The 27531-nt window shown below is 47.5% G+C and overlaps 1 protein-coding gene across 1 annotated transcript in view; it reads left to right on the top strand.

The window, feature by feature from the left end:
- Nucleotides 1–27531, top strand: part of LOC121574514 (CBP80/20-dependent translation initiation factor) — a 172392-nt gene that overhangs the window by 16972 nt on the left and 127889 nt on the right. The window contains exons 2-3 of the mRNA XM_045222758.1: nt 18723–18960; nt 19760–19831. Coding sequence (XP_045078693.1) covers nt 18778–18960; nt 19760–19831 — 255 coding nt within the window. The 5' untranslated portion in view covers nt 18723–18777. The remainder of the gene's footprint in view (nt 1–18722; nt 18961–19759; nt 19832–27531) is intronic.

Consider the following 27531-nt stretch of genomic DNA (forward strand, 5'->3'; position numbering starts at 1 on the left):
TAGTGCAGGCAGGAGGCTGTAGCTAACCCCTACCTACATGTACAATTGTAGGTAGGGGTGTACCTCAATTACCTTGACCAACCTGTACCCCCGCACATTGACTCTGTACCCGCTGTATATAAAGGCTCGTCGTTATTTTTATTTTTTTATTTTTTTTATTTTTTGGGGGTAGATCAGCTTTAATATTTCAGATAGATTGTAACTTCCATCAATGTAATTGTCTGCATCACTTCCAATCCCCCATATGTTTTTTTTCTCGCAAATATATACACATACATACACACACACACACACACACACACACACGCACATCCTTTTTAAAATTATATTTCCCTTCATTACTTTCCAACCCCACCACCCCTTCCCCAATTGGAGTAAACTAGTGAACAACAACGCTTAGGCCTCTACTTCCAGCCCATACATACTATATACATTTTATGGACACAGTCAAATTATACAATAATTATATTTTGTTTGTTTTTACTCCTGAACTTCCTCCGATCATTTTCATGATGTCCATCTGGTTTGCTTCTATATGCCATATTTTTCTAACTGTGCTCTTTCACAAAAGCTCTCAACCTATAACCTATATACTTATTATGGACACAGTATACTTTACAATAGTTAACTTGTTGTTATTAGTTGTTGTTATTAGTCCCATCCTTCAGCTCCATTCAACACCTCATCTACAGTGCTATGAAAAAGTATTTGCCCCCTTTCTAATTTTCTCTACTTTTGCATATTTGTGATACTGAATGTTATCAGATCTTCAACCAAAACCTAATATTAGATAAAGGGAACATAAGTGAACAAATAACACAACAATTACATATTTATTTCATAAACAAAGTTATGCAACATCCAGTTCCCCTGTGTGAAAAAGTAATTGCCCCCTTACACTCAATAACTGGTTGTGCCACCTTTAGCTGCAATGACTCCAACCAAATGCTTCCTGTAGTTGTTGATCAGTCTCTCACGTCGCTGTGGAGGAATGTTGGCCCACTCTTCCATGCAGACGTGACGTGTGGGTTTTCAAGCATGAACTGCTCGTTTCAAGTCCTGCCACAACATCTCAATTGGGATTAGGTCTGGACTTTGACTAGGCCATTCCAAAACTTCCAATTTGTTGCTTTTTAGCAATTTTCATGTAGACTTGATTGTGTGTTTTGGATCATTGTCTTGCTGCATGACCCAGCTGCGCTTCAGCTTCAGCTCACAGACGGATGGTCTGACATTCTCCTGTAGAATTCTCTGATACAGAGCAGAATTCATGGTTCCTTCTATTAAGGCAAGTCGTCCAGATCCTGAGGCAGCAAAGCATCCCCAAACCATCACACCACCACCACCATGCTTGACCTTTGGTATGATGTTCTTACTGTGGAATACAGAGTTTGGTTGAACTCAGGTGTGATAAACCACAGTTGAGTTGTGTTATAACAGGGGGGGCAAACACTTTTTCACACAGGGCCATGTGGGTTTGGATTTTGTTTTCCCTTAATAATAACGACCTTCATTTCAAAACTGCATTTTGTGTTTACTTGTGTTATCTTTGACTAATATTTAAATTTGTTTGATGATCTGAAACATTTAAGTGTGACAAACATGCAAACAAATAAGAAATCAGGAAGGGGGCAAACACTTTTTCACACCACTGTATGTATGTGTATATATATATATATATATATATATATATATATATATATATATATATATATATATATATATATATATATATATTGTGATGTCACGAGAGGCTGTGTCCTGGAGGGACGTTACATCCCCCTGAGGTGGCTGCAAACCCAGACAGCTATGGCTCCATCTGCTGGTATGGTCGGGAACTCCACCCCTCTATGGCCAATCTTCCCACGCAGCTGAAACAAATGAGGAGCTGATGAGCTGAAGGTTTGGGAAGGGAAGAGACACAGTCTCCAAGCTGGGCTCTCTGGAGGACAAGAGTGCTGCCCGTCCACTTCCATGAGGAATATAAGGATTTGGAGATACTTACCTTTGGGAAATACTCCCCTTTGGATATATGCACCTGTGGACATACGTGTGGGACATTTGGAAGGACGTTTTGCTGGGTTGGCCACTAGCTGCAACGTGGAATACAGTAAGACTGGGGAAAAGTTATTTGAGCGAGGGAGAGTTATGATTTTGGATGTGGAAGAGACATCCCTGAACTGTTAACCCTTAAAGAGCCACCAGAGAACAGAATTGTGTTATACTTTCGTTAGTTTCCCAAGACCTTTAATAAAATCCTTGTTTTGGTTGAACCTGGTCTCCTTGCACTACTTGAGCAATCCCGCTGAAAGCTGTGTAGCCTCTCGTGACATCACAGATGGTGGAGAATACGGGCACGCTCAAGCGTTAATAGTGCATGTCAGAGGAGGATACCGAAGGTTTGATCACCCAGTTTTCCAAGTTGGCCGTAGGCTCCCCGCCGACTGAAATGGAGGACATATTGAAAGCCCTTGTTGCTGGCCAGCAAGCCCAGATGCAAGCAAACGTGGCTCTCTTGGAGGAGCAAAAGAAAGCCAACCTTCTGAAGGCAGAGGAATTGCAGTTGCAGAGACAGAGGGTGGTCCAAAATACCCGCCCAATAAAGGCAAGTGACTTTATATCTAAGATGGGAGCTACCGATGACATTGAGGCATACCTGCATGCATTTGAGGCCACGGCCACTAGGGAAGCCTGGCCCAAGCAACAGTGGGTTGGTCTGTTAGCCCCCTTTCTAACCGGGGAAGCGCTGAATGCTGTCCGGGACCTGGGCCCTGACCAGGTTACTGACTATGATGCCCTGAAGTCTGAGATCCTCAGCAGATATGGACTCACAAAGTTTGGTATGGCCCAGCGCTTTCACAGTTGGACCTTCCAACCAGACCAACCTCCTCGGGCGCAGATGCATGAACTTGTCCGAATCGCAAGGAAATGGCTGGATCCGCAGAGGAATACAGCAGCGGCGGTGGTGGAGGCCGTTGTGGTGGATCGTTACCTACGCGCCCTGCCTTATGAGGCAAAACGGTTCATCAGTCAACAGGCCTTGACCACGGCTGATCTGACCGTGGAAGCTGTGGAAAAGTACCAGGCCACAGCGGAGATGCTGAATGCTTCCCGGAAAAACCCCAGGAGTGCGGCCCCACCACAAATGGGGAAAACCCGTCCAAAGGACCCCAAGGTCTCGAACCCAGCCACGTCAGGACTTATCCCGGCTCCAGGGGGAGCCAGAAACCAGGCGGGTCCAAGAAGAGTACACCAGGAGGGGGGAAACTCGACAGTGTTACCGGTGTGGGGAGATGGGACATATCTCCTGGCAGTGTGGGAAACCAGCCGAGGAACCTATGCCCACTGCGGAGTCCTCCAGCTCAGCACCCACACACCGTTTTGCCTCGCTCTTGGGAGTCGTAGATGGCGGCCCAGATCGACCCCCACCTGCCCGGTAACTGTGAATCACCATGATGTGGAGGCCTTACTGGATTCTGGTAGCCGGGCCACCCTGGTGCGTAAGGATTTGGTGGGCCCAACGTGTCTGACCCCGGGGAAAGTCCTCCCAGTTTCCTGTGTCCATGGGGACACCAGAGAATACCCCATTACTGAACTTACAATGACCAGCACACGGGGTACCATACACACGACGGCGGGGGTGGTTGATTCCCTCCCCGTCCCTGTCCTAATTGGACGAGACTGCCCAGCCTTTTACCCACTCTGGAGAGAGTCGCAGGAGAGGATAACCCGAGTACCTCGGAAACGGAGAGGCAAGACTCATCCTGGGAAGGCTCCGGTGCAATCCTCCGAGTTACTCACTCCCGCCCGGGCTCTGATAGGGATGGCAGGTGCCCAGACCGACACAGAGACGGAGCTACAGAATCTGGACAAAGAACTGTCTGGTCTGAAGGGGACCGCTGAGAGGTATCGTTTGTTAAAGCAACAGTTAGACATGAAGACAGAAGAGTTAGATATCCTCCAGGCTAAACTCCAACAGAGCTCCTTCCCTAAGCAACAGGAGGAGCTGGAGAGGCTGCGCAGGACCATCGAGGAGTGTGAGGAGACCCTGCGCAGTAGTAAGGAGGTCCAGAAGAAGGCAGAGGAGAAGTACAAGGTGTTGGAGAACAAGATGAAGAATGCGGAGGCAGAGAGAGAGAAGGAACTGAAAGCTGCTCAACAGAAGCTAAACTCTGCTAAAACCAAGGCTGATGCGTTCAGTAAGAAACTCAAGGAGAGACAACAGGAGGCTGAGTCCCTGGTCCTAGAGTTGGAGGAGTTGAAGAGAGAGCAGTCTGGCAAGCACCACAGCAATGCGGACGCCCTCTCCGGCGTGATGCCTTCTTCGCTGCCGTTACCCGACGAGGACGTCGGTCCCGAGGAGGGGGATGTGTGATGTCACGAGAGGCTGTGTCCTGGAGGGACGTTACATCCCCCTGAGGTGGCTGCAAACCCAGACAGCTATGGCTCCATCTGCTGGTATGGTCGGGAACTCCACCCCTCTATGGCCAATCTTCCCACGCAGCTGAAACAAATGAGGAGCTGATGAGCTGAAGGTTTGGGAAGGGAAGAGACACAGTCTCCAAGCTGGGCTCTCTGGAGGACAAGAGTGCTGCCCGTCCACTTCCATGAGGAATATAAGGATTTGGAGATACTTACCTTTGGGAAATACTCCCCTTTGGATATATGCACCTGTGGAAATACGTGTGGGACATTTGGAAGGACGTTTTGCTGGGTTGGCCACTAGCTGCAACGTGGAATACAGTAAGACTGGGGAAAAGTTATTTGAGCGAGGAGAGTTATGATTTTGGATGTGGAAGAGACATCCCTGAACTGTTAACCCTTAAAGAGCCACCAGAGAACAGAATTGTGTTATACTTTCGTTAGTTTCCCAAGACCTTTAATAAAATCCTTGTTTTGGTTGAACCTGGTCTCCTTGCACTACTTGAGCAATCCCGCTGAAAGCTGTGTAGCCTCTCGTGACATCACAATATATATATATATATATATATATAACATGGGGGATTGGAAGTGATGCAAACAATTACATTGATGGAAGTTACAATCTATCTGCAATATTAAGCTGATCTACCCCCTATAAAAAAATAAAAAAATAAATAACAAAAATTTAAAAAGTGCTATGTCGTCTAACATGTTCATGGAATGCATGATGGATATTTTGATGTGCAGCATGTCAAAATAGGATCCAGAATGATCAGATTTGTTTTTTTTGCTCTTAAGAAATTAATTTGCCTGCATCTTATTTGTGCATATTGGCCTAGGCTATATGCTTCATAATTCACCACCTGATGAGGAAGTGGGCACTCAAAACACATTAACTAGATTGCTAACCCTAAATATGATATTGTTGTTAGATAGCCATGTAATTGATCTAACAGTAGGTACATTTAATGTCCAAGAAAAACTGTCCATTGGTAGGCCTAAATATCATCTATGTATTCACTGCAAATGGCGCGCTCCGCTCGGTCCCGCTAGCGCATCATCTCAATGTCATTCTCTGGTAGTAAAGTGGTGGTATTTCCTAAATATTTAGTGTTAAGAAATATTGTTTATGCTGACACAAAGCAGACACTCCACTCTCTTTAACAACAGTAACAGTAGTTGTTTAAAAAAGTTTTTCCCGCAATTGCATTTTTGAAATCTTGCTCAACTGTCATATGCTTGCGCTTATCAGAATGCATCTTTCCCTCCAGTGCACAAAGTGGGGAGAGAGTGAGAGCAAGCTGCGAAACAGGGGCAGGGCAGATACAGGACAATGATATTAAATACATGCTGCTAATGGCTAAATATTTATGCTCATGTTCACTGAATATTATGGGTATCAGCACACTATGCCCATGTGATTTCAATGCAAACCAGGCTTAATAGGAGCATACTGGGCTTTATTGGAACAACAGTGATTTATGATTAAAAAGACAGAATAGCAAAGTCTACTCATAAAATATTTGGAAACCTATGGTTTTCGGTATAAATATACACTATGGACTACTGTATTATGCAAAGTTACTATTGGTCATATTGAACAATATTTATTTCCTTTTACATTCTGTGTAGAGGGAGTCCTTTTTGTGCTGTTGTACCCTTTAATGCCACATGAGATGAATGTCAAATTTACAAAAATCTATGTATATTATTTCAAAGTAAAATAAGACAAAAGGCATAAAAAAATCTAAGCTGTGAATGTCTGAAATCTATTATCTTATAGTTGTTCTCCAAGTTCTTGTTACTGTGTGACTGTGACATGCATTTGTTTTCAATTGGCAAGAAATAGTAATGAATGCTCATTAAATATGCTATGATGTGCATATATCAGAACGTTAAACTCTTAATTTTACATAAAGTATGATCACTTATCTGAGAAGGTACTAAAAATATCTGGAAAATGTGTTTATCTAAGGGTAGCCTCAACACCAAAGTTTTTTTGTAGCTTTGAAATTGGCCACACAACGGTCAATAACTTTAATAATAAAACATCTGATGTGCTTAGAATAGTTATGGATATATCAATCAGATTAATTATTTGAAACATTAAACAGCAGGAAATGTTTCTTTAAAAAATAATGTGAATCCAAAAATGGAAGTGGGCTTAATAGGTACGCTTGCCTCCTCGACTTCATGACCGTATGAACCCTGTTTGCTGACCAGAAATTAGCTATAACTAGGCAAATAACTCACTAACTAGAAAGGAATATCAACAAATGTGATGGAAAGCCCTCTCGTGCCTCTCAATGCAATACAATAATTATATTCCGATGCGGTCTGCAGAGATTGAGACACATTTCATCTGGAGGACACTTTTATCCAATTCTGATCGGAGTAATTGTTTGAAATTGTGATTTTCTGTTCGGACAACTTCAACAACGTCTACTAAGCTATATGGAATTGTTTTAAGAAGGTCATACCAAGGATCATTTTGCTATTTGATTTTGAATTTTTAAACCCCTTGAAGAATAAGAACCTATAAAAAAAAACATTGTTATTCAGCCTTACTGCTATTAGCCCATACAAACGCATTGAATAACAGATTCACTACATGGAATAATATATAGTCCCCCCAAAAATGTTTTATGAAGTCTGAAGTGTCTATCCTATATCTGAGAGATATAAGAACGATCAGGAAACCTTTGTTATTAACTCCTTATTTTAGTCACTAAACAGTCTCCATATATACTTCCATGAATTTGTTTCGACTGGTACGGGGGACCTTCAGACGAGCATTATGAAGCCTGTGGGCATCCTAGAGCAAAACAACCGACATGTACGTGAGAGGCTCACCTTTACACAGAGGGGTCATATTAGTGTGTAGCCCAAACTGTTCGGACAATACAGACAGAAGTTGGCAGATCGGCTGTACCGACTTCAGACGAGTACCAAGACGCTTGTGGGGGTCGTAGAGCAAAACTGAGTACTCATAGAGGGGTCAAAATAGTTTGTAGGCCAAACCATTCGGACGCTACTGACGATTTTGTAAAAAGACCGATTTTCAGGATGTCTCATGGTCTGACAAACACTGCTCTATCTCTGTCACCTCTGTCACAGTTGTGAAAGTGTTACATAGGCGGATGCGGTGGATTGAGACGTATCCAATGATATCTCTAGCTTAAACGGACAGATTTTTATTAGGATTTCTTTATTATGCTAATTGATTCCTGCGGGGGCGCAGACATAGACCTTAGGGGGTTAAAGTAGACAGCGGGGCAGGCTGACTTAGACCATGTCATTTCCTGTGTTCTACTCCTGTCCTCTCCCCTCCTAGTACCCATCCTGCTGTATGGCTTTGGTGTGTAGTCTTGTCCCTCGCAGGGGCTCGTTCAACAAAACACTTAACTGTTAGCCCTCGGTTTTAGCCTTGTGTTTGACTTCTAGTTAGCTTTGTGTGCCAGGCTTCCTCTCTCTATGGTCAACTGGTGAATGAGACTAGCCATCAGTGGAGTTAGCATTAGCTTCATCCGCAATGCTAATCAGGCCGTGGTATGAGTGGATCATATTGACACAAACAGTGAGATTGAAACCTCTAGGCCCAGCAGCTATAGTGTGGGGATAAGAGCATTATTACTTCAAGGCACAGGAACAAGAGGCATTTATCAGTCTGTGGTGTAGTGATGTTACTGTGTGCAATTTCTCCCCTATTAATTGGTTGTGTGTATGTAGGCTACTCTATGTGCCCTTATTTGATGTATGACATTTATTAGCTGTCTTGATTTATTAGTTGTGTGCATTGAATAGCTAAACTAAAACCAAAACAATGGCCTCAGGCAGGCCTGAACATTGGCCTACCACTATACCACTATGCAGGCTGCTCTGCTCCTATAATTAAACCTGGCGTGACCTGGCCAGTACTCAGGTAGGGTAGTGATGTAAATAAGCTTAGCAGCAGGCCTCAGTCATGTGACCACCAACACAGGCACTTCACTGTCAGATCACAGACTGGGAAGGAGAGGTAGAGTTGGGAAGGAAGAAAGGGGTGATAGAGGCTGGGTTCTAAGCCAAAGAGGTCTTAGGGGAACCCCTGTAGAGGGACAAAGCTGTCCTGTTTCATAACTGACTTGGTCTGGGCTGGGGACAAGGTTAGAAGGTGAGACCAAGCTGTCCTGTTTCATAACTGACTTGGTCTGGGCTGGGGACAAGGTTAGAAGGTGAGACCAAGCTGTCCTGTTTCATAACTGACTTGGTCTGGGCTGAGGACAAGGTTAGAAGGTGAGACCAAGCTGTCCTGTTTCATAACTGACTTGGTCTGGGCTGAGGACAAGGTTAGAAGGTGAGACCAAGCTGTCCTGTTTCATAACTGACTTGGTCTGGGCTGAGGACAAGGTTAGAAGGTGAGACCAAGCTGTCCTGTTTCATAACTGACTTGGTCTGGGCTGAGGACAAGGTTAGAAGGTGAGACCAAGCTGTCCTGTTTCATAACTGACTTGGTCTGGGCTGAGGACAAGGTTAGAAGGTGAGACCAAGCTGTCCTGTTTCATAACTGACTTGGTCTGGGCTGAGGACAAGGTTAGAAGGTGAGACCAAGCTGTCCTGTTTCATAACTGACTTGGTCTGGGCTGAGGACAAGGTTAGAAGGTGAGACCAAGCTGTCCTGTTTCATAACTGACTTGGTCTGGGCTGAGGACAAGGTTAGAAGGTGAGACCAAGCTGTCCTGTTTCATAACTGACTTGGTCTGGGCTGAGGACAAGGTTAGAAGGTGAGACCAAGCTGTCCTGTTTCATAACTGACTTGGTCTGGGCTGGGGACAAGGTTAGAAGGTGAGACCAAGCTGTCCTGTTTCATAACTGACTTGGTCTGGGCTGAGGACAAGGTTAGAAGGTGAGACCAAGCTGTCCTGTTTCATAACTGACTTGGTCTGGGCTGAGGACAAGGTTAGAAGGTGAGACCAAGCTGTCCTGTTTCATAACTGACTTGGTCTGGGCTGAGGACAAGGTTAGAAGGTGAGACCAAGCTGTCCTGTTTCATAACTGACTTGGTCTGGGCTGGGGACAAGGTTAGAAGGTGAGACCAAGCTGTCCTGTTTCATAACTGACTTGGTCTGGGCTGAGGACAAGGTTAGAAGGTGAGACCAAGCTGTCCTGTTTCATAACTGACTTGGTCTGGGCTGAGGACAAGGTTTGGAGGTGAGACCAAGCTGTCCTGTTTCATAACTGACTTGGTCTGGGCTGAGGACAAGGTTTGGAGGTGAGACCAAACTGTCCTGTTTCATAACTGACTTGGTCTGGGCTGAGGACAAGGTTTGGAGGTGAGACCATCTGTCCTGTTTCATAACTGACTTGGTCTGGGCTGAGGACAAGGTTTGGAGGTGAGACCAAGCTGTCCTGTTTCATAACTGACTTGGTCTGGGCTGAGGACAAGGTTAGAAGGTGAGACCAAGCTGTCCTGTTTCATAACTGACTTGGTCTGGGCTGAGGACAAGGTTAGAAGGTGAGACCAAGCTGTCCTGTTTCATAACTGACTTGGTCTGGGCTGAGGACAAGGTTAGAAGGTGAGACCAAGCTGTCCTGTTTCATAACTGACTTGGTCTGGGCTGGGGACAAGGTTAGAAGGTGAGACCAAGCTGTCCTGTTTCATAACTGACTTGGTCTGGGCTGAGGACAAGGTTAGAAGGTGAGACCAAGCTGTCCTGTTTCATAACTGACTTGGTCTGGGCTGAGGACAAGGTTTGGAGGTGAGACCAAGCTGTCCTGTTTCATAACTGACTTGGTCTGGGCTGAGGACAAGGTTTGGAGGTGAGACCAAGCTGTCCTGTTTCATAACTGACTTGGTCTGGGCTGAGGACAAGGTTTGGAGGTGAGACCAAGCTGTCCTGTTTCATAACTGACTTGGTCTGGGCTGGGGACAAAGTTAGAAGGTGAGACCAAGCTGTCCTGTTTCATAACTGACTTGGTCTGGGCTGAGGACAAGGTTTGGAGGTGAGACCAAGGTGTCCTGTTTCATAACTTACTTGGTCTGGGCTGGGGACAAGGTTAGAAGGTGAGACCAAGCTGTCCTGTTTCATAACTGACTTGGTCTGGGCTGAGGACAAGGTTTGGAGGTGAGACCAAGCTGTCCTGTTTCATAACTGACTTGGTCTGGGCTGAGGACAAGGTTAGAAGGTGAGACCAAGCTGTCCTGTTTCATAACTGACTTGGTCTGGGCTGGGGACAAGGTTAGAAGGTGAGACCAAGCTGTCCTGTTTCATAACTGACTTGGTCTGGGCTGAGGACAAGGTTTGGAGGTGAGACCAAGCTGTCCTGTTTCATAACTGACTTGGTCTGGGCTGGGGACAAGGTTAGAAGGTGAGACCAAGCTGTCCTGTTTCATAACTGACTTGGTCTGGGCTGAGGACAAGGTTAGAAGGTGAGACCAAGCTGTCCTGTTTCATAACTGACTTGGTCTGGGCTGAGGACAAGGTTTGGAGGTGAGACCAAGCTGTCCTGTTTCATAACTGACTTGGTCTGGGCTGAGGACAAGGTTTGGAGGTGAGACCAAACTGTCCTGTTTCATAACTGACTTGGTCTGGGCTGAGGACAAGGTTTGGAGGTGAGACCAAGCTGTCCTGTTTCATAACTGACTTGGTCTGGGCTGAGGACAAGGTTTGGAGGTGAGACCAAGCTGTCCTGTTTCATAACTGACTTGGTCTGGGCTGGGGACAAGGTTAGAAGGTGAGACCAAGCTGTCCTGTTTCATAACTGACTTGGTCTGGGCTGGGGACAAGGTTAGAAGGTGAGACCAAGCTGTCCTGTTTCATAACTGACTTGGTCTGGGCTGAGGACAAGGTTAGAAGGTGAGACCAAGCTGTCCTGTTTTATAACTGACTTGGTCTGGGCTGAGGACAAGGTTTGGAGGTGAGACCAAGCTGTCCTGTTTCATAACTGACTTGGTCTGGGCTGAGGACAAGGTTTGGAGGTGAGACCAAGCTGTCCTGTTTCATAACTGACTTGGTCTGGGCTGAGGACAAGGTTTGGAGGTGAGACCAAGCTGTCCTGTTTCATAACTGACTTGGTCTGGGCTGAGGACAAGGTTTGGAGGTGAGACCAAGCTGTCCTGTTTCATAACTGACTTGGTCTGGGCTGGGGACAAGGTTAGAAGGTGAGACCAAGCTGTCCTGTTTCATAACTGACTTGGTCTGGGCTGAGGACAAGGTTTGGAGGTGAGACCAAGGTGTCCTGTTTCATAACTTACTTGGTCTGGGCTGGGGACAAGGTTAGAAGGTGAGACCAAGCTGTCCTGTTTCATAACTGACTTGGTCTGGGCTGAGGACAAGGTTTGGAGGTGAGACCAAGCTGTCCTGTTTCATAACTGACTTGGTCTGGGCTGAGGACAAGGTTAGAAGGTGAGACCAAGCTGTCCTGTTTCATAACTGACTTGGTCTGGGCTGGGGACAAGGTTAGAAGGTGAGACCAAGCTGTCCTGTTTCATAACTGACTTGGTCTGGGCTGAGGACAAGGTTTGGAGGTGAGACCAAGCTGTCCTGTTTCATAACTGACTTGGTCTGGGCTGAGGACAAGGTTAGAAGGTGAGACCAAGCTGTCCTGTTTCATAACTGACTTGGTCTGGGCTGGGGACAAGGTTAGAAGGTGAGACCAAGCTGTCCTGTTTCATAACTGACTTGGTCTGGGCTGAGGACAAGTTTTGGAGGTGAGACCAAGCTGTCCTGTTTCATAACTGACTTGGTCTGGGCTGAGGACAAGGTTTGGAGGTGAGACCAAGGTGTCCTGTTTCATAACTTACTTGGTCTGGGCTAGGGACAAGGTTAGAAGGTGAGACCAAGCTGTCCTGTTTCATAACTGACTTGGTCTGGGCTGAGGACAAGGTTAGAAGGTGAGACCAAGCTGTCCTGTTTCATAACTGACTTGGTCTGGGCTGAGGACATGGTTTGGAGGTGAGACCAAGGTGTCCTGTTTCATAACTTACTTGGTCTGGGCTGGGGACAAGGTTAGAAGGTGAGACCAAGCTGTCCTGTTTCATAACTGACTTGGTCTGGGCTGAGGACAAGGTTTGGAGGTGAGACCAAGCTGTCCTGTTTCATAACTGACTTGGTCTGGGCTGAGGACAAGGTTAGAAGGTGAGACCAAGCTGTCCTGTTTCATAACTGACTTGGTCTGGGCTGGGGACAAGGTTAGAAGGTGAGGCCAAGCTGTCCTGTTTCATAACTGACTTGGTCTGGGCTGAGGACAAGGTTTGGAGGTGAGACCAACATGTCCTGTTTCATAACTGACTTGGTCTGGGCTGAGGACAAGGTTAGAAGGTGAGACCAAGCTGTCCTGTTTCATAACTGACTTGGTCTGGGCTGAGGACAAGGTTAGAAGGTGAGACCAAGCTGTCCTGTTTCATAACTGACTTGGTCTGGGCTGAGGACAAGGTTAGAAGGTGAGACCAAGCTGTCCTGTTTCATAACTGACTTGGTCTGGGCTGGGGACAAGGTTAGAAGGTGAGACCAAGCTGTCCTGTTTCATAACTGACTTGGTCTGGGCTGAGGACAAGGTTAGAAGGTGAGACCAAGCTGTCCTGTTTCATAACTGACTTGGTCTGGGCTGAGGACAAGGTTTGGAGGTGAGACCAAGCTGTCCTGTTTCATAACTGACTTGGTCTGGGCTGAGGACAAGGTTTGGAGGTGAGACCAAGCTGTCCTGTTTCATAACTGACTTGGTCTGGGCTGAGGACAAGGTTTGGAGGTGAGACCAAACTGTCCTGTTTCATAACTGACTTGGTCTGGGCTGAGGACAAGGTTTGGAGGTGAGACCAAGCTGTCCTGTTTCATAACTGACTTGGTCTGGGCTGAGGACAAGGTTTGGAGGTGAGACCAAGCTGTCCTGTTTCATAACTGACTTGGTCTGGGCTGGGGACAAGGTTAGAAGGTGAGACCAAGCTGTCCTGTTTCATAACTGACTTGGTCTGGGCTGGGGACAAGGTTAGAAGGTGAGACCAAGCTGTCCTGTTTCATAACTGACTTGGTCTGGGCTGAGGACAAGGTTAGAAGGTGAGACCAAGCTGTCCTGTTTCATAACTGACTTGGTCTGGGCTGAGGACAAGGTTTGGAGGTGAGACCAAGCTGTCCTGTTTCATAACTGACTTGGTCTGGGCTGAGGACAAGGTTTGGAGGTGAGACCAAGCTGTCCTGTTTCATAACTGACTTGGTCTGGGCTGAGGAAAAGGTTTGGAGGTGAGACCAAGCTGTCCTGTTTCATAACTGACTTGGTCTGGGCTGAGGACAAGGTTTGGAGGTGAGACCAAGCTGTCCTGTTTCATAACTGACTTGGTCTGGGCTGGGGACAAGGTTAGAAGGTGAGACCAAGCTGTCCTGTTTCATAACCCGACTTGGTCTGGGCTGAGGACAAGGTTTGGAGGTGAGACCAAGGTGTCCTGTTTCATAACTTACTTGGTCTGGGCTGGGGACAAGGTTAGAAGGTGAGACCAAGCTGTCCTGTTTCATAACTGACTTGGTCTGGGCTGAGGACAAAGGTTTGGAGGTGAGACCAAGCTGTCCTGTTTCATAACTGACTTGGTCTGGGCTGAGGACAAGGTTAGAAGGTGAGACCAAGCTGTCCTGTTTCATAACTGACTTGGTCTGGGCTGGGGACAAGGTTAGAAGGTGAGACCAAGCTGTCCTGTTTCATAACTGACTTGGTCTGGGCTGAGGACAAGGTTTGGAGGTGAGACCAAGCTGTCCTGTTTCATAACTGACTTGGTCTGGGCTGGGGACAAGGTTAGAAGGTGAGACCAAGCTGTCCTGTTTCATAACTGACTTGGTCTGGGCTGAGGACAAGGTTAGAAGGTGAGACCAAGCTGTCCTGTGTCATAACTGACTTGGTCTGGGCTGGGGACAAGGTTAGAAGGTGAGACCAAGCTGTCCTGTTTCATAACTGACTTGGTCTGGGCTGGGGACAAGGTTAGAAGGTGAGACCAAGCTGTCCTGTTTCATAACTGACTTGGTCTGGGCTGAGGACAAGGTTAGAAGGTGAGACCAAGCTGTCCTGTTTCATAACTGACTTGGTCTGGGCTGAGGACAAGGTTTGGAGGTGAGACCAAGCTGTCCTGTTTCATAACTGACTTGGTCTGGGCTGAGGACAAGGTTTGGAGGTGAGACCAAGCTGTCCTGTTTCATAACTGACTTGGTCTGGGCTGAGGACAAGGTTTGGAGGTGAGACCAAGCTGTCCTGTTTCATAACTGACTTGGTCTGGGCTGAGGACAAGGTTTGGAGGTGAGACCAAGCTGTCCTGTTTCATAACTGACTTGGTCTGGGCTGGGGACAAGGTTAGAAGGTGAGACCAAGCTGTCCTGTTTCATAACTGACTTGGTCTGGGCTGAGGACAAGGTTTGGAGGTGAGACCAAGGTGTCCTGTTTCATAACTTACTTGGTCTGGGCTGGGGACAAGGTTAGAAGGTGAGACCAAGCTGTCCTGTTTCATAACTGACTTGGTCTGGGCTGAGGACAAGGTTTGGAGGTGAGACCAAGCTGTCCTGTTTCATAACTGACTTGGTCTGGGCTGAGGACAAGGTTAGAAGGTGAGACCAAGCTGTCCTGTTTCATAACTGACTTGGTCTGGGCTGGGGACAAGGTTAGAAGGTGAGACCAAGCTGTCCTGTTTCATAACTGACTTGGTCTGGGCTGAGGACAAGGTTTGGAGGTGAGACCAAGCTGTCCTGTTTCATAACTGACTTGGTCTGGGCTGAGGACAAGGTTAGAAGGTGAGACCAAGCTGTCCTGTTTCATAACTGACTTGGTCTGGGCTGGGGACAAGGTTAGAAGGTGAGACCAAGCTGTCCTGTTTCATAACTGACTTGGTCTGGGCTGAGGACAAGTTTTGGAGGTGAGACCAAGCTGTCCTGTTTCATAACTGACTTGGTCTGGGCTGAGGACAAGGTTTGGAGGTGAGACCAAGGTGTCCTGTTTCATAACTTACTTGGTCTGGGCTGGGGACAAGGTTAGAAGGTGAGACCAAGCTGTCCTGTTTCATAACTGACTTGGTCTGGGCTGAGGACAAGGTTAGAAGGTGAGACCAAGCTGTCCTGTTTCATAACTGACTTGGTCTGGGCTGAGGACAAGGTTTGGAGGTGAGACCAAGGTGTCCTGTTTCATAACTTACTTGGTCTGGGCTGAGGACAAGGTTTGGAGGTGAGACCAAGCTGTCCTGTTTCATAACTGACTTGGTCTGGGCTGAGGACAAGGTTTGGAGGTGAGACCAAGCTGTCCTGTTTCATAACTGACTTGGTCTGGGCTGAGGACAAGGTTTGGAGGTGAGACCAAGCTGTCCTGTTTCATAACTGACTTGGTCTGGGCTGGGGACAAGGTTAGAAGGTGAGACCAAGCTGTCCTGTTTCATAACTGACTTGGTCTGGGCTGAGGACAAGGTTTGGAGGTGAGACCAAGGTGTCCTGTTTCATAACTTACTTGGTCTGGGCTGGGGACAAGGTTAGAAGGTGAGACCAAGCTGTCCTGTTTCATAACTGACTTGGTCTGGGCTGAGGACAAGGTTTGGAGGTGAGACCAAGCTGTCCTGTTTCATAACTGACTTGGTCTGGGCTGAGGACAAGGTTAGAAGGTGAGACCAAGCTGTCCTGTTTCATAACTGACTTGGTCTGGGCTGGGGACAAGGTTAGAAGGTGAGACCAAGCTGTCCTGTTTCATAACTGACTTGGTCTGGGCTGAGGACAAGGTTTGGAGGTGAGACCAAGCTGTCCTGTTTCATAACTGACTTGGTCTGGGCTGAGGACAAGGTTAGAAGGTGAGACCAAGCTGTCCTGTTTCATAACTGACTTGGTCTGGGCTGGGGACAAGGTTAGAAGGTGAGACCAAGCTGTCCTGTTTCATAACTGACTTGGTCTGGGCTGAGGACAAGGTTTGGAGGTGAGACCAAGCTGTCCTGTTTCATAACTGACTTGGTCTGGGCTGAGGACAAGGTTTGGAGGTGAGACCAAGGTGTCCTGTTTCATAACTTACTTGGGCTGGGGACAAGGTTAGAAGGTGAGACCAAGCTGTCCTGTTTCATAACTGACTTGGTCTGGGCTGATGACAAGGTTAGAAGGTGAGACCAAGCTGTCCTGTTTCATAACTGACTTGGTCTGGGCTGAGGACAAGGTTTGGAGGTGAGACCAAGGTGTCCTGTTTCATAACTTACTTGGTCTGGGCTGGGGACAAGGTTAGAAGGTGAGACCAAGCTGTCCTGTTTCATAACTGACTTGGTCTGGGCTGAGGACAAGGTTTGGAGGTGAGACCAAGCTGTCCTGTTTCATAACTGACTTGGTCTGGGCTGAGGACAAGGTTAGAAGGTGAGACCAAGCTGTCCTGTTTCATAACTGACTTGGTCTGGGCTGGGGACAAGGTTAGAAGGTGAGACCAAGCTGTCCTGTTTCATAACTGACTTGGTCTGGGCTGAGGACAAGGTTTGGAGGTGAGACCAAGCTGTCTGTTTCATAACTGACTTGGTCTGGGCTGAGGACAAGGTTAGAAGGTGAGACCAAGCTGTCCTGTTTCATAACTGACTTGGTCTGGGCTGGGGACAAGGTTAGAAGGTGAGACCAAGCTGTCCTGTTTCATAACTGACTTGGTCTGGGCTGAGGACAAGTTTTGGAGGTGAGACCAAGCTGTCCTGCTTCATAACTGACTTGGTCTGGGCTGAGGACAAGGTTTGGAGGTGAGACCAAGGTGTCCTGTTTCATAACTTACTTGGTCTGGGCTGGGGACAAGGTTAGAAGGTGAGACCAAGCTGTCCTGTTTCATAACTGACTTGGTCTGGGCTGAGGACAAGGTTAGAAGGTGAGACCAAGCTGTCCTGTTTCATAACTGACTTGGTCTGGGCTGAGGACAAGGTTAGAAGGTGAGACCAAGCTGTCCTGTTTCATAACTGACTTGGTCTGGGCTGGGGACAAGGTTAGAAGGTGAGACCAAGCTGTCCTGTTTCATAACTGACTTGGTCTGGGCTGAGGACAAGGTTAGAAGGTGAGACCAAGCTGTCCTGTTTCATAACTGACTTGGTCTGGGCTGAGGACAAGGTTAGAAGGTGAGACCAAGCTGTCCTGTTTCATAACTGACTTGGTCTGGGCTGGGGACAAGGTTAGAAGGTGAGACCAAGCTGTCCTGTTTCATAACTGACTTGGTCTGGGCTGAGGACAAGGTTTGGAGGTGAGACCAAGCTGTCCTGTTTCATAACTGACTTGGTCTGGGCTGAGGACAAGGTTTGGAGGTGAGACCAAGCTGTCCTGTTTCATAACTGACTTGGTCTGGGCTGAGGACAAGGTTAGAAGGTGAGACCAAGCTGTCCTGTTTCATAACTGACTTGGTCTGGGCTGGGGACAAGGTTAGAAGGTGAGACCAAGCTGTCCTGTTTCATAACTGACTTGGTCTGGGCTGGGGACAAGGTTAGAAGGTGAGACCAAGCTGTCCTGTTTCATAACTGACTTGGTCTGGGCTGAGGACAAGGTTTGGAGGTGAGACCAAGCTGTCCTGTTTCATAACTGACTTGGTCTGGGCTGGGGACAAGGTTAGAAGGTGAGACCAAGCTGTCCTGTTTCATAACTGACTTGGTCTGGGCTGAGGACAAGGTTAGAAGGTGAGACCAAGCTGTCCTGTTTCATAACTGACTTGGTCTGGGCTGGGGACAAGGTTTGGAGGTGGAGCAGACTGGAACTAGACTGTTGTTCTACTGCCTGCTGGGTATGGGTGGCGGAGTAAAGGCGTCAGTCAGCATTCTTCAGTTCGACTGGCACCTAGTCGAACTCGGCTAGGCGAACCGAACGAGTGGGGCGTAGGCCAATCGCCGATGAGGGAGCATAGACTTTGGCTACCGACTTCGTCTTGCCCCAAGAAAAAAGGTTGTGTGCCTGATCAACTGAAAAAAAACCTTGCCGAGGTCTAAAACGAACAAAAACATCACAAAATGTCGTCATAATATATGCACAAACTGTTCCAAACGGTTTCGGCTGGGAAGAACACACACACCTTTAGACTGAGGGCCACGGCCAACTGTCTGGGATGTAAACAGTGTGGCTCCCCCTGCTGGTGGAGTATTGTAAACAGAACTGCCCTCTTGTCAATGGGCGGGGGTGTTGATTTGACGTTCACTGTAGCCTGACTTTTCTTTGCTGTTTTCCTGAAGGTACGTTTTTGAATGAAGTCATGAATGAAAACAAAATCTATATCTGATTGACTCATTAACTTAAAGTTTCTTGACTCAACATGGTGAAGTGATGTGGAGAGGCTGTCGCCTGGTTTTGTTTTGCTTACAAATACGCCATTTCTCTCTGCAGGTCCCTCCCTCCTCCCTCCCTCCCTCCCTCGCCAGGTGGCAGGCAGCAGGTCGCCATGGAGAACTCGTCGGTGGCGTCCGCATCCTCAGAGGCTGGCAGCACGCGCTCGCAGGAGATCGAGGAGCTGGAGCGCTTCATCGACAGCTACGTGCTGGAGTACCAGGTGCAAGGCCTGCTGGGAGATAAGAACGAGACAGACCTGGACGGAGACAACAAGCCCAAGTCCCACATCTCACAGGTTAGCTAATGCTGAAAGGGACCAGAGATAAAATGGCAACATTGATGATAACGGTCATTGCTAAAGAGTAAGAGCCAACATGGCTACAGTAATGATAACGGTCATTGCTAAAGATTAAGAGCCAACATGGCTACAGTAATGATAACGGTCATGGCTAAAGATTAAGAGCCAACATGGCTACAGTAATGATAACGGTCATGGCTAAAGATTAAGAGCCAACATGGCTACAGTAATGATAACGGTCATTGCTAAAGATTAAGAGCCAACATGGCTACAGTAATGATAACGGTCATGGCTAAAGATTAAGAGCCAACATGGCTACAGTAATGATAACGGTCATGGCTAAAGATTAAGAGCCAACATGGCTACAGTAATGATAACGGTCATGGCTAAAGATTAAGAGCCAACATGGCTACAGTAATGATAACGGTCATGGCTGATGAACCAGAGCCAACATGGCTACAATAAATGCAAATGTACTAGAAATAATCAAGGTCATGCTGTTATGATAATGCAGCTATTAAAACATCTGTAGATTGTCCTATTGCACTGAAACCCAAACCTGGCTGCTCCCATACATAAATACACAGACAACTGGGGTAGTTTACCCCATGGGATACATTCCAAGCTGAGCAGCATTCACAAAATAGCCAAGCTAAAATTAGGGGACAACATTGACCAGCTGGTAAGCAGAGAGAGGAGTGTCATTCATTACACCAGGACAGAATTGTGTAAAACAAATCATTCTCTCTTCATGCCCTTTCTAACTTCCTCTTCCTGCTCTCTCTCTCTCACCTAGTGGACAGAGGACTGCAATGACAAGAAAGATGGGAGTTGGTCATCCTCACGGGGGAGGGGCTCCACCAAACCGGTGAGTTCCTGTGTGTCTGGACAGTATTTGGCATACAGGCTGGCTGAGGATGAGGTCGGGTCCCTGGATAGTGCACTTACACACAGCTGTGCTGAGACCCCTTTCCCCCTCCCTCCCAACCCAACCCTGTCATTGACCAGGGTGGAAACGAGCTCTCAATGACAACCAATAATAATAATAATATGCCATTTAGCAGACGCTTTTATCCAAAGCGACTTACAGTCATGTGTGCTTAAAGTTTTACGTATGGGTGGTCCCGGGGATTGAACCCACTACCCTGGCGTTACAAGCGCCATGCTCTACCAATTGAGCTACAAAGGACCAAGGTTACTATCGTATGGCTCCAGTTAAAAATACATACATCACAGACTTTACTTCTGTTTCATTGGGTATCCACTTGTCTGCTTATATAGCAAATGCCCATAGGACACAACCGTCAAAGGGAAGTGCTATACTAAAAGAGAGCAGATGCATTTTGAATGTAACTTATTTAATTTCTGATGATGACATACCTCAGTCCGAGGCTCTGCTGAAGTGTAGGATGGATCATTTGCAAATTGTAGGTCTAACTAGGGGTGTGAACGTTTAAATGTTAAAACCTTTAAACGATATTAGGTTCTTTAACGATAAGAAAAAACCCTAACTAAAAACTAAAAAAAAATGTTTTTAGTATTTTTTCCACAAAATGTAAATCACAGTGCAGTTATCACTAAACATAATTTTCCGTGTTATAGCCTAACTAGACAATAGGCTGTAAAGGGGAAAGTTGGGTCATTTTAAAGGTAGAAAGTAAACGGCATTGTGGGTCAGTTTCCGCAACAACTAAGAGCGTTGAAGCGTGAGGCTCAACTTCTCCGCTATCTTGGTGCCCTGGCTACCACACCATGGCGTGAAGTGAACCCGTACACATGCGCAGATACTGTGTGTGACTGTGTGAGAGTGAAGTGTTGCATCTCGCTCATCTCAATATCCTAGCCTATTCATTGACTATAGGCACTGCTTTACTGAAGTTGCGAGACATTGCATGCCAATAAATTGTGAAATACAGCATTCCATTGCGAAATGCACCTTTTGATTGCCGATTGATGGGCCTAGTGCACGGTTCTGACTGTCTGCCTGGTGGCCGACCTGCCTATACTGATAGATAGGGCACGGTTCTGACTGTCTGCCTGGTGGCCGACCTGCCTATACTGATAGATAGGGCACGGTTCTGACTGTCTGCCTGGTGGCCGACCTGCCTATACTGTGCCCCTCCCCTCTCTGTCTCCGTCCCTCGCTAGCTCGCTATGAAAGATGTGAGTGTTTGTGTTCTCGGAAGTACGGCAACTAATCAGTCTCCTCTGTTCCTGAAATACTGAATCTTAGGAGTTGGTTCCTATCGGAATCGAATCTTGACACTCAGAAATGGGAGTTGACGTGCAAGGAGTCGAGGAATCAATTATTTTGGAGTCGACTCCACACCGCTACGTCAGCATCATTAACAGTTGGAAAAATGGCAGAGAAAGACAAGCGACAGCAACTAAGTCCTGTATGACAATACTTTGACAAGTTAAATGAGAAGGAAACGCAAACTTTGCGAGTGTCACGCCCTGACTTATGGGACTCTAGTATGTTGAGTCAGGGTGTGGAGTTCTATGTTGTTATTTCTAAGTTCTCATTGTTCTCGTTGTTATTTCTAAGTGTTGTATTTCTATGTTTGGCCGGGTGTGATTCCCAATCAGAGACAGCTGTCGCTCGTTGTCTCTGATTGGGGATCATACTTAGGCAGCCTGTTTGCATTCATTAGTTGTGGGATCTTGTTCCGTGTTTAGAGGCTTGTATAGTGTTTAGCCTTAGGACTTCACGTTTCGTTGGTTTGTTGTTTTGTTCGTGTGTTTATCGTTGAAATAAACATGTACGCATTTCACGCTGCGCCTTGGTCTGACCCGTCCTTAAACGAACGTGACAGAAGATCCCACCAAACACGGACCAAGCAGCGTTCCCAGGACCAAACACCCTGGACACAGGTGGGGAGGATTTGGTCTTGGGAGGAGATATTTGCGGGGAAAGGACCCTGGGCGAAGCTGGAAGCCCAGGCAGGAGAGGAGCAACGGCAACACAGAAGGCGCCGGCCGATGAGGAAGCCCGAGAGGCAGCCCCAATATTTTTTTTTGGGGGGGTGGGGGGGCTAAAGGAGTGGTCGGGGAGCGAGAGAGAAGAGCCCCGACCACTGCACCCGGTGGGGTTCCAGGTTGAGTCCCTACGACCATGGGAAGAAGAGTGGGAACAGTTTTATACTGAGGAGTAGGAGAATGACGACGACGATGAGTTTCTGTTCCCTAACTCGTGGGGGCTCCCAGAGGAGTCCTTACTGGAGGAGGAGTGCCGAGAGAAGGATCGGATCTGCAGGGTAAGAGAGGAGGCCATCACATTACGGGGGCTGATAGCTAGAATAGAGCGGGAGAGCTCCATTCAAGAGGAGGCACTGCAGGAGGCTCGTAGGGAGAAGGAGGAAGTAGATGCACGGAGAGAGGAGCTGGTTAGGCAACGTAAGGAGCGTGGGTTAATAGAGGAACCCATGTATACGGAGAAACACACTGTATCGCCAGTGCGCATGCACAGCCCAGTGCGTCCTGTGCCAGCGCCCCACACGTGTCATGCGAAAGTGGGCAGCCAGCCAGGACGGGTTGTGCCGGCTCAACGCTCATGGTCTCCAGTGCGCCTCCAAGGTCCAGTATATCCTGCTCCGGTTCTACGCACTGTGTCACCAGTGCACCTTACCAGTCCTGTACGGCCCATTCCTGCTCCTCGCACCAAGCCAGTGGTGTGTGTCCCCAGTCCGGCCCGACCCGTTCCTGCTCCTCGCACCAAGCCAGTGGTGCGTGTCGCCAGCCCGGTACGACCCGTACCTGCTCCCCGCACCAAGCCAGTGGTGTGTGTCCCCAGTCCGGCCCGGCCCGTTCCTGCTCCTCGCACCAGACCAGTGGTGCGTGTTCCCAGTCCGGCCCGTTCTTGTTCCTCGCACCAAGCCAGTGGTGCGTGTTCCCAGTCCGGTACGGCCCGTGCCTGCTCCCCGCACCAAGCCAGTGGTGCGTGTCGCCAGTCCGGCTCGGCCCGTTCCTACTCCTCGCACCAGACCAGTGGTGCGTGTTCCCAGTCCGGTACGGCCCGTGCCTGCTCCCCGCACCAAGCCAGTGGTGCGTGTTCCCAGTCCGGCCCGTCCCGTTCCTGCTCCCCGCACCAAGCCAGTAGTGCGTGTCGTTAGTCCGGCCCGGCCCGTTCCTGTTCCCCGCACCAAGCCAGTAGTGCGTGTCGCCGGCCCGGCCCGTTCCTGTTCCTCGCACCAGACCTGTGTAGCCATGTTCCTAGTCCGGTTCGGCCCGTGCCTGCTCCTCGCACCAGACCAGTGGTGCGTGTGTCCAGTCCGGCACGGCCCGTGCCCGTTCCACCGGTGCCCAGTCCAGCTCCGGTCAGCGGCTCCACTCTGGAGCCAGAGCAGTCCGCTCCACCGGGGATAGTCCAGCTTCGGTCAGCAGCTCCATTCTGGAGCCAGAGCAGTCCGCTCCACCGGTGCCCGGTCCATCTCCGGTCAGCGGCTCCAGTCCAGACCCAGATGTCAGCCCCTCTCCAGGTTCGGGGTCTCCCACACCAGGGTCCAGACAGGGCTTGGTGTATCGTGGGAGGAAGGAGAGGGGAAGCATCGCGCCGAAGTCCAGACCAGACCAGGGGCTCAACGGGGAGGCTGAGAGAATGTGGTCGTCACGCCCGGATCCGCCTCCGAGGCGGAATGCCCACCCGGACCCTACCCTGTTATGTCAGGTTTGTGCGGTCGGAGTCCGCACCTTTGGGGGGTACTGTCACGCCCTGACTCAGGGGACTCTAGTATGTTGAGTCAGGGTGTGGAGTTCTATGTTGTTATTTCTAAGTTCTCATTCTAGGTGTTGTATTTCTATGTTTGGCCGGGTGTGATTCCCAATCAGAGACAGCTGTCGCTCGTTGTCTCTGATTGGGGATCATACTTAGGCAGCCTGTTTGCATTCATTAGTTGTGGGATCTTGTTCCGTGTGGAGGCTTGTATTGTATTTAGCCTTAGGACTTCACGTTTCGTTGGTTTGTTGTTTTGTTCGTGTGTTTATCGTTGAAATAAACATGTACGCATTTCACGCTGCGCCTTGGTCTGACCCGTCCTTAAACGAACGTGACAGCGAGGTTGAATTGAGGTACAGTAATGGTAGTACAGGTGCAATGCTTAACCATCTGAAAGGGACGCACCGTGAGACCCAAACCGTTGCTGGCAGCAGCGCTACTGCATTGTCAATTCAAGAGGAATTTTATGCATTTTTCTTACCGTTTAACAGAAAACCAATAACATTTTCCCAGTTGTCACATCCCTAGGCCTAACTGAGTTTCCACTGGGCAGCTGATAATCTATCCAGACTGGCTGGTCATAAATTGACACCATTCTCACTAACCCTCTCATATTTGCATGGGCTTTATGGTGCCAGTGATAATCTTTGTATAGCTAGTAGCTGGCCTGGGATGTCATGGTACTGTAGATGTTGTTCTGTCTAACACTTCCCCTGTTCCCTGAGGGGCTTGTATAACTGTTCATGTTCAGTAGGCTACACCACCTTAGCAAAACGTTTTGTAACGGAAAACAAAAAAGTGTCTGCTGATGTCACAGGGTACTAGTCCAGAGGACAGGGTTTCCCCCCATGTGCCGCCACCGGCTTTGTGTCTGCGCCTGTTGGCAAGACGACCTGGCAGAATGGGTTTGCCCGCGAACGCTGGCACAGGGTTCAGGGAGACACGTCTCTCAGGCTCTCCATATCTTTTCCTGTATCAACCAATGATGTGTGGTAGTGTTCCACTGTTAGTGTGTGTGGTTGTGTAAGCCAAGGTCCACTGCTTGCCCTGGGTAAGCCCTCTGTTCCCCACCTGGGCTGCCAGATCAGGTTTCATGTGCTGATTCTTGTGCACCTTCCCATTTACACCAGAGATCTGTATATAATGACGAGATGCTCATGTCTCCACTCTAACAATGGGAGTCGTTGTCCCAAAGGCGGGAAGGCAGGTGACAAGCTTAGGTCCAAAATAAGCCCATAGAAACGCATTGGGCTTATTTTGGACAGATTTTGGCGAGAGTGAAACCTCTCGTTTCACCTCTTCCACTCTGTTTACACACACACACCAAGCTCCTCCCCCTGCCACTCACAACAACAAAGATGAGAGATCACTTCTTCCTCTCTGACAAGTGGCTTCAACTCGCCATTTGCATTTGAGGTTTGGTCCATCAGAATTGATCATATGGAAACAGAAACACATTGAGACATTGTTTTACTGTTAATAGAGGAAGTTAACCTTTCTAACGATACCCTTTTTTATGTCTCAACTACTCAAATAGCGTGCAGAGCAGACACTACTAAAACGGGAGTATCAATGAACATTGATTCTGGAAGATGTAGTCCTTGTTTGTTGTGCGGCATTGTGGTAGCGCTAGCAGTATTTTAGCCAAAGATTGTTATGCTAGCTATCTAGTCTGTGTTTTATAAATGGGCTATAAGCATAAAACACAATTATGTAAGGAAATGCCAACTCTCTTGATTTCAACATCTGGCTAGCATGCTGTTCAAACAGTTGGAGAATGACTGAAGGGTGTGTTCATAACAATTCAACTGTTCTGCCCTGTAAGCTAGCCAATAGATCCAAGTTGGCTAAAGATTAGCTCGTGGGCTTGTGCTTGAGAGATTGTTGACCTGTGTTCATTTTCTATAATGCCTGCTACAAGAAGTTAGTCATTATTAGTGAATGTGCGTTATGCGTGGTTCTGGTTACATTTGTAACAAAAAGGGCATTTTCATAGACTGACTTGAACGCCAGATCAGTGATTATTTGATAAAATAATGTAATTATTAGTGGGTCTTATGGTTGTGGAAGGCTTATATTTAGCCTAGGTATAATTTCACAAGACCTGAATTCATTTGATTATTGCTTACTGTTTGAAATGCAGTATATATGACCTTTAATTGTACACAAAGCTTATTTAGAGAACATATTTTTTTAAATGAGCCAGATATCATGAATAATCCATACATTTGAAAAAATCTAAATATGATTTTTAGGCCGTATCGCCCAACCCTATGGTAAGGCTACATTAATACTGTATGGTGAGGTGACTGGGGTGGAATGAAAGAGATGTCTTTCTGGGTCAGTATTAATAGTTTGTACTGTAGGTGATAAAGGCAGAGAATAGAGGTTAGATGATACCGTCACCCAGAGATGAAATGACTTTGTGTTAGAGGAGAGAGTAAACCACCACAGGGCTGCTGCAGGACATGAGTCTGTCTGTCCTCGTGCTTCTCTGGGCACACACTCCATCCTCTGCCGCCTGCGTTTTGCTTCCCTTTCATTTGAATTAAGCAGTTCGAGTCCTTTCTAAGCCCTTGTTTGCACACAGAGTGCTTGAGGCTGTCTTGTGGACGACTGGGTTGTTCCTAGTCAGGTAAAGACATGTCTGCTAGAGGGTTATAGGTTAGTGTGTGTGTGTGGTGTGTGCATCTGTGCCTGTGTCGCTTTCTGAGGGAGAGATTAAGGGCAGTAGTTTTCAGGGCAGCAGTGTAACTGAATGCTTTTACTTCTCTCTGGGATCACAGAGGATCTAGCTTTCAATCTCAATCTCGACAGTCATGTCTCATGTTACTCCCATATTTCTCCCAGCAACAGAGCGCTATTCATATGCTGATCAGGCACTATGAGGATTTGTTGATTTTAGCCTTCGGACCAAATGGCACCCTACTCCCTCCCTATAAAGTGCACTACTTTTGACCAGGGCCCATAGGGGGATGCAGCCCTAGTATTTTTCCCTCTCAGCTGTTCCTGTGGACTCACAGGAAAGGGAGAGAGATTATTCTTCATCGCCTGAAAGGTTTTTCCCTTCTCACCAGCGGTTGGAACTTAAATTATTTTCCAATCGTTTAGTTCTGAACAGAACCACAATTGTTTTTGTTCCGTTCCACTGTTTCTGACCAGCAAAATAAAGTAATGAACAGGTTGGAACCCTGAAAAAGTACCAGTTTGTATCCTTCCTTTTTAACCTGTGAAATCAACAGTTTTTTACATTTAGCTCATTTAAATGACTTCACCAACCAGTGCAGATAGAGCAGGTAAGCTAGTTGTTTACATGCGTGATGGACAGAGAAGTGTAGCCTATGGCGCAAGATGTGACTGAAATGTTATGGGTGGGGAGAGAGGGTTGAGGAGCAGGCTTGAAGCGCTAGGCATCTTATGATATGCATTATCTGAATTAGGTCCACAGAATTATACAGAGGAGGAGTGGCTTCTATGAAGGAACTTCGAATGTCGTTTGAGCTAGCTAGCTAACAAGCTTGTGTGTGCAGTGCGGCACCAGAATTAAAAACATGTCTTACCTTTTTGTATTTAATAAATCCAACGTGAAACGTGATAACTAGGCCTATAGTATCCTTAACTAGCAATGAACAAGTTAATCCATTCTTCTTCTCTTTCCCTATCTTCTCCCGCTTCTAACGTCAGTACTGTAGCCTGTGCTTCAGAGGGGGGCGTGGCAGGTAGTCTAAACGCGCACACACTGGCAAAGATTTTCAGCTTGCAGGCAGACGCTGGAATATGTTTCTGAGTGACAGAGGGCTTTGCCAGCCTTTTTTTTTTTTTTTGTGGGACTAGAAAAAAATGCCTGGAACGTA

The sequence above is a fragment of the Coregonus clupeaformis genome, chromosome 9 (genome assembly GCF_020615455.1).
Source record: "Coregonus clupeaformis isolate EN_2021a chromosome 9, ASM2061545v1, whole genome shotgun sequence".
Classification (NCBI taxonomy): domain Eukaryota; kingdom Metazoa; phylum Chordata; class Actinopteri; order Salmoniformes; family Salmonidae; genus Coregonus; species Coregonus clupeaformis.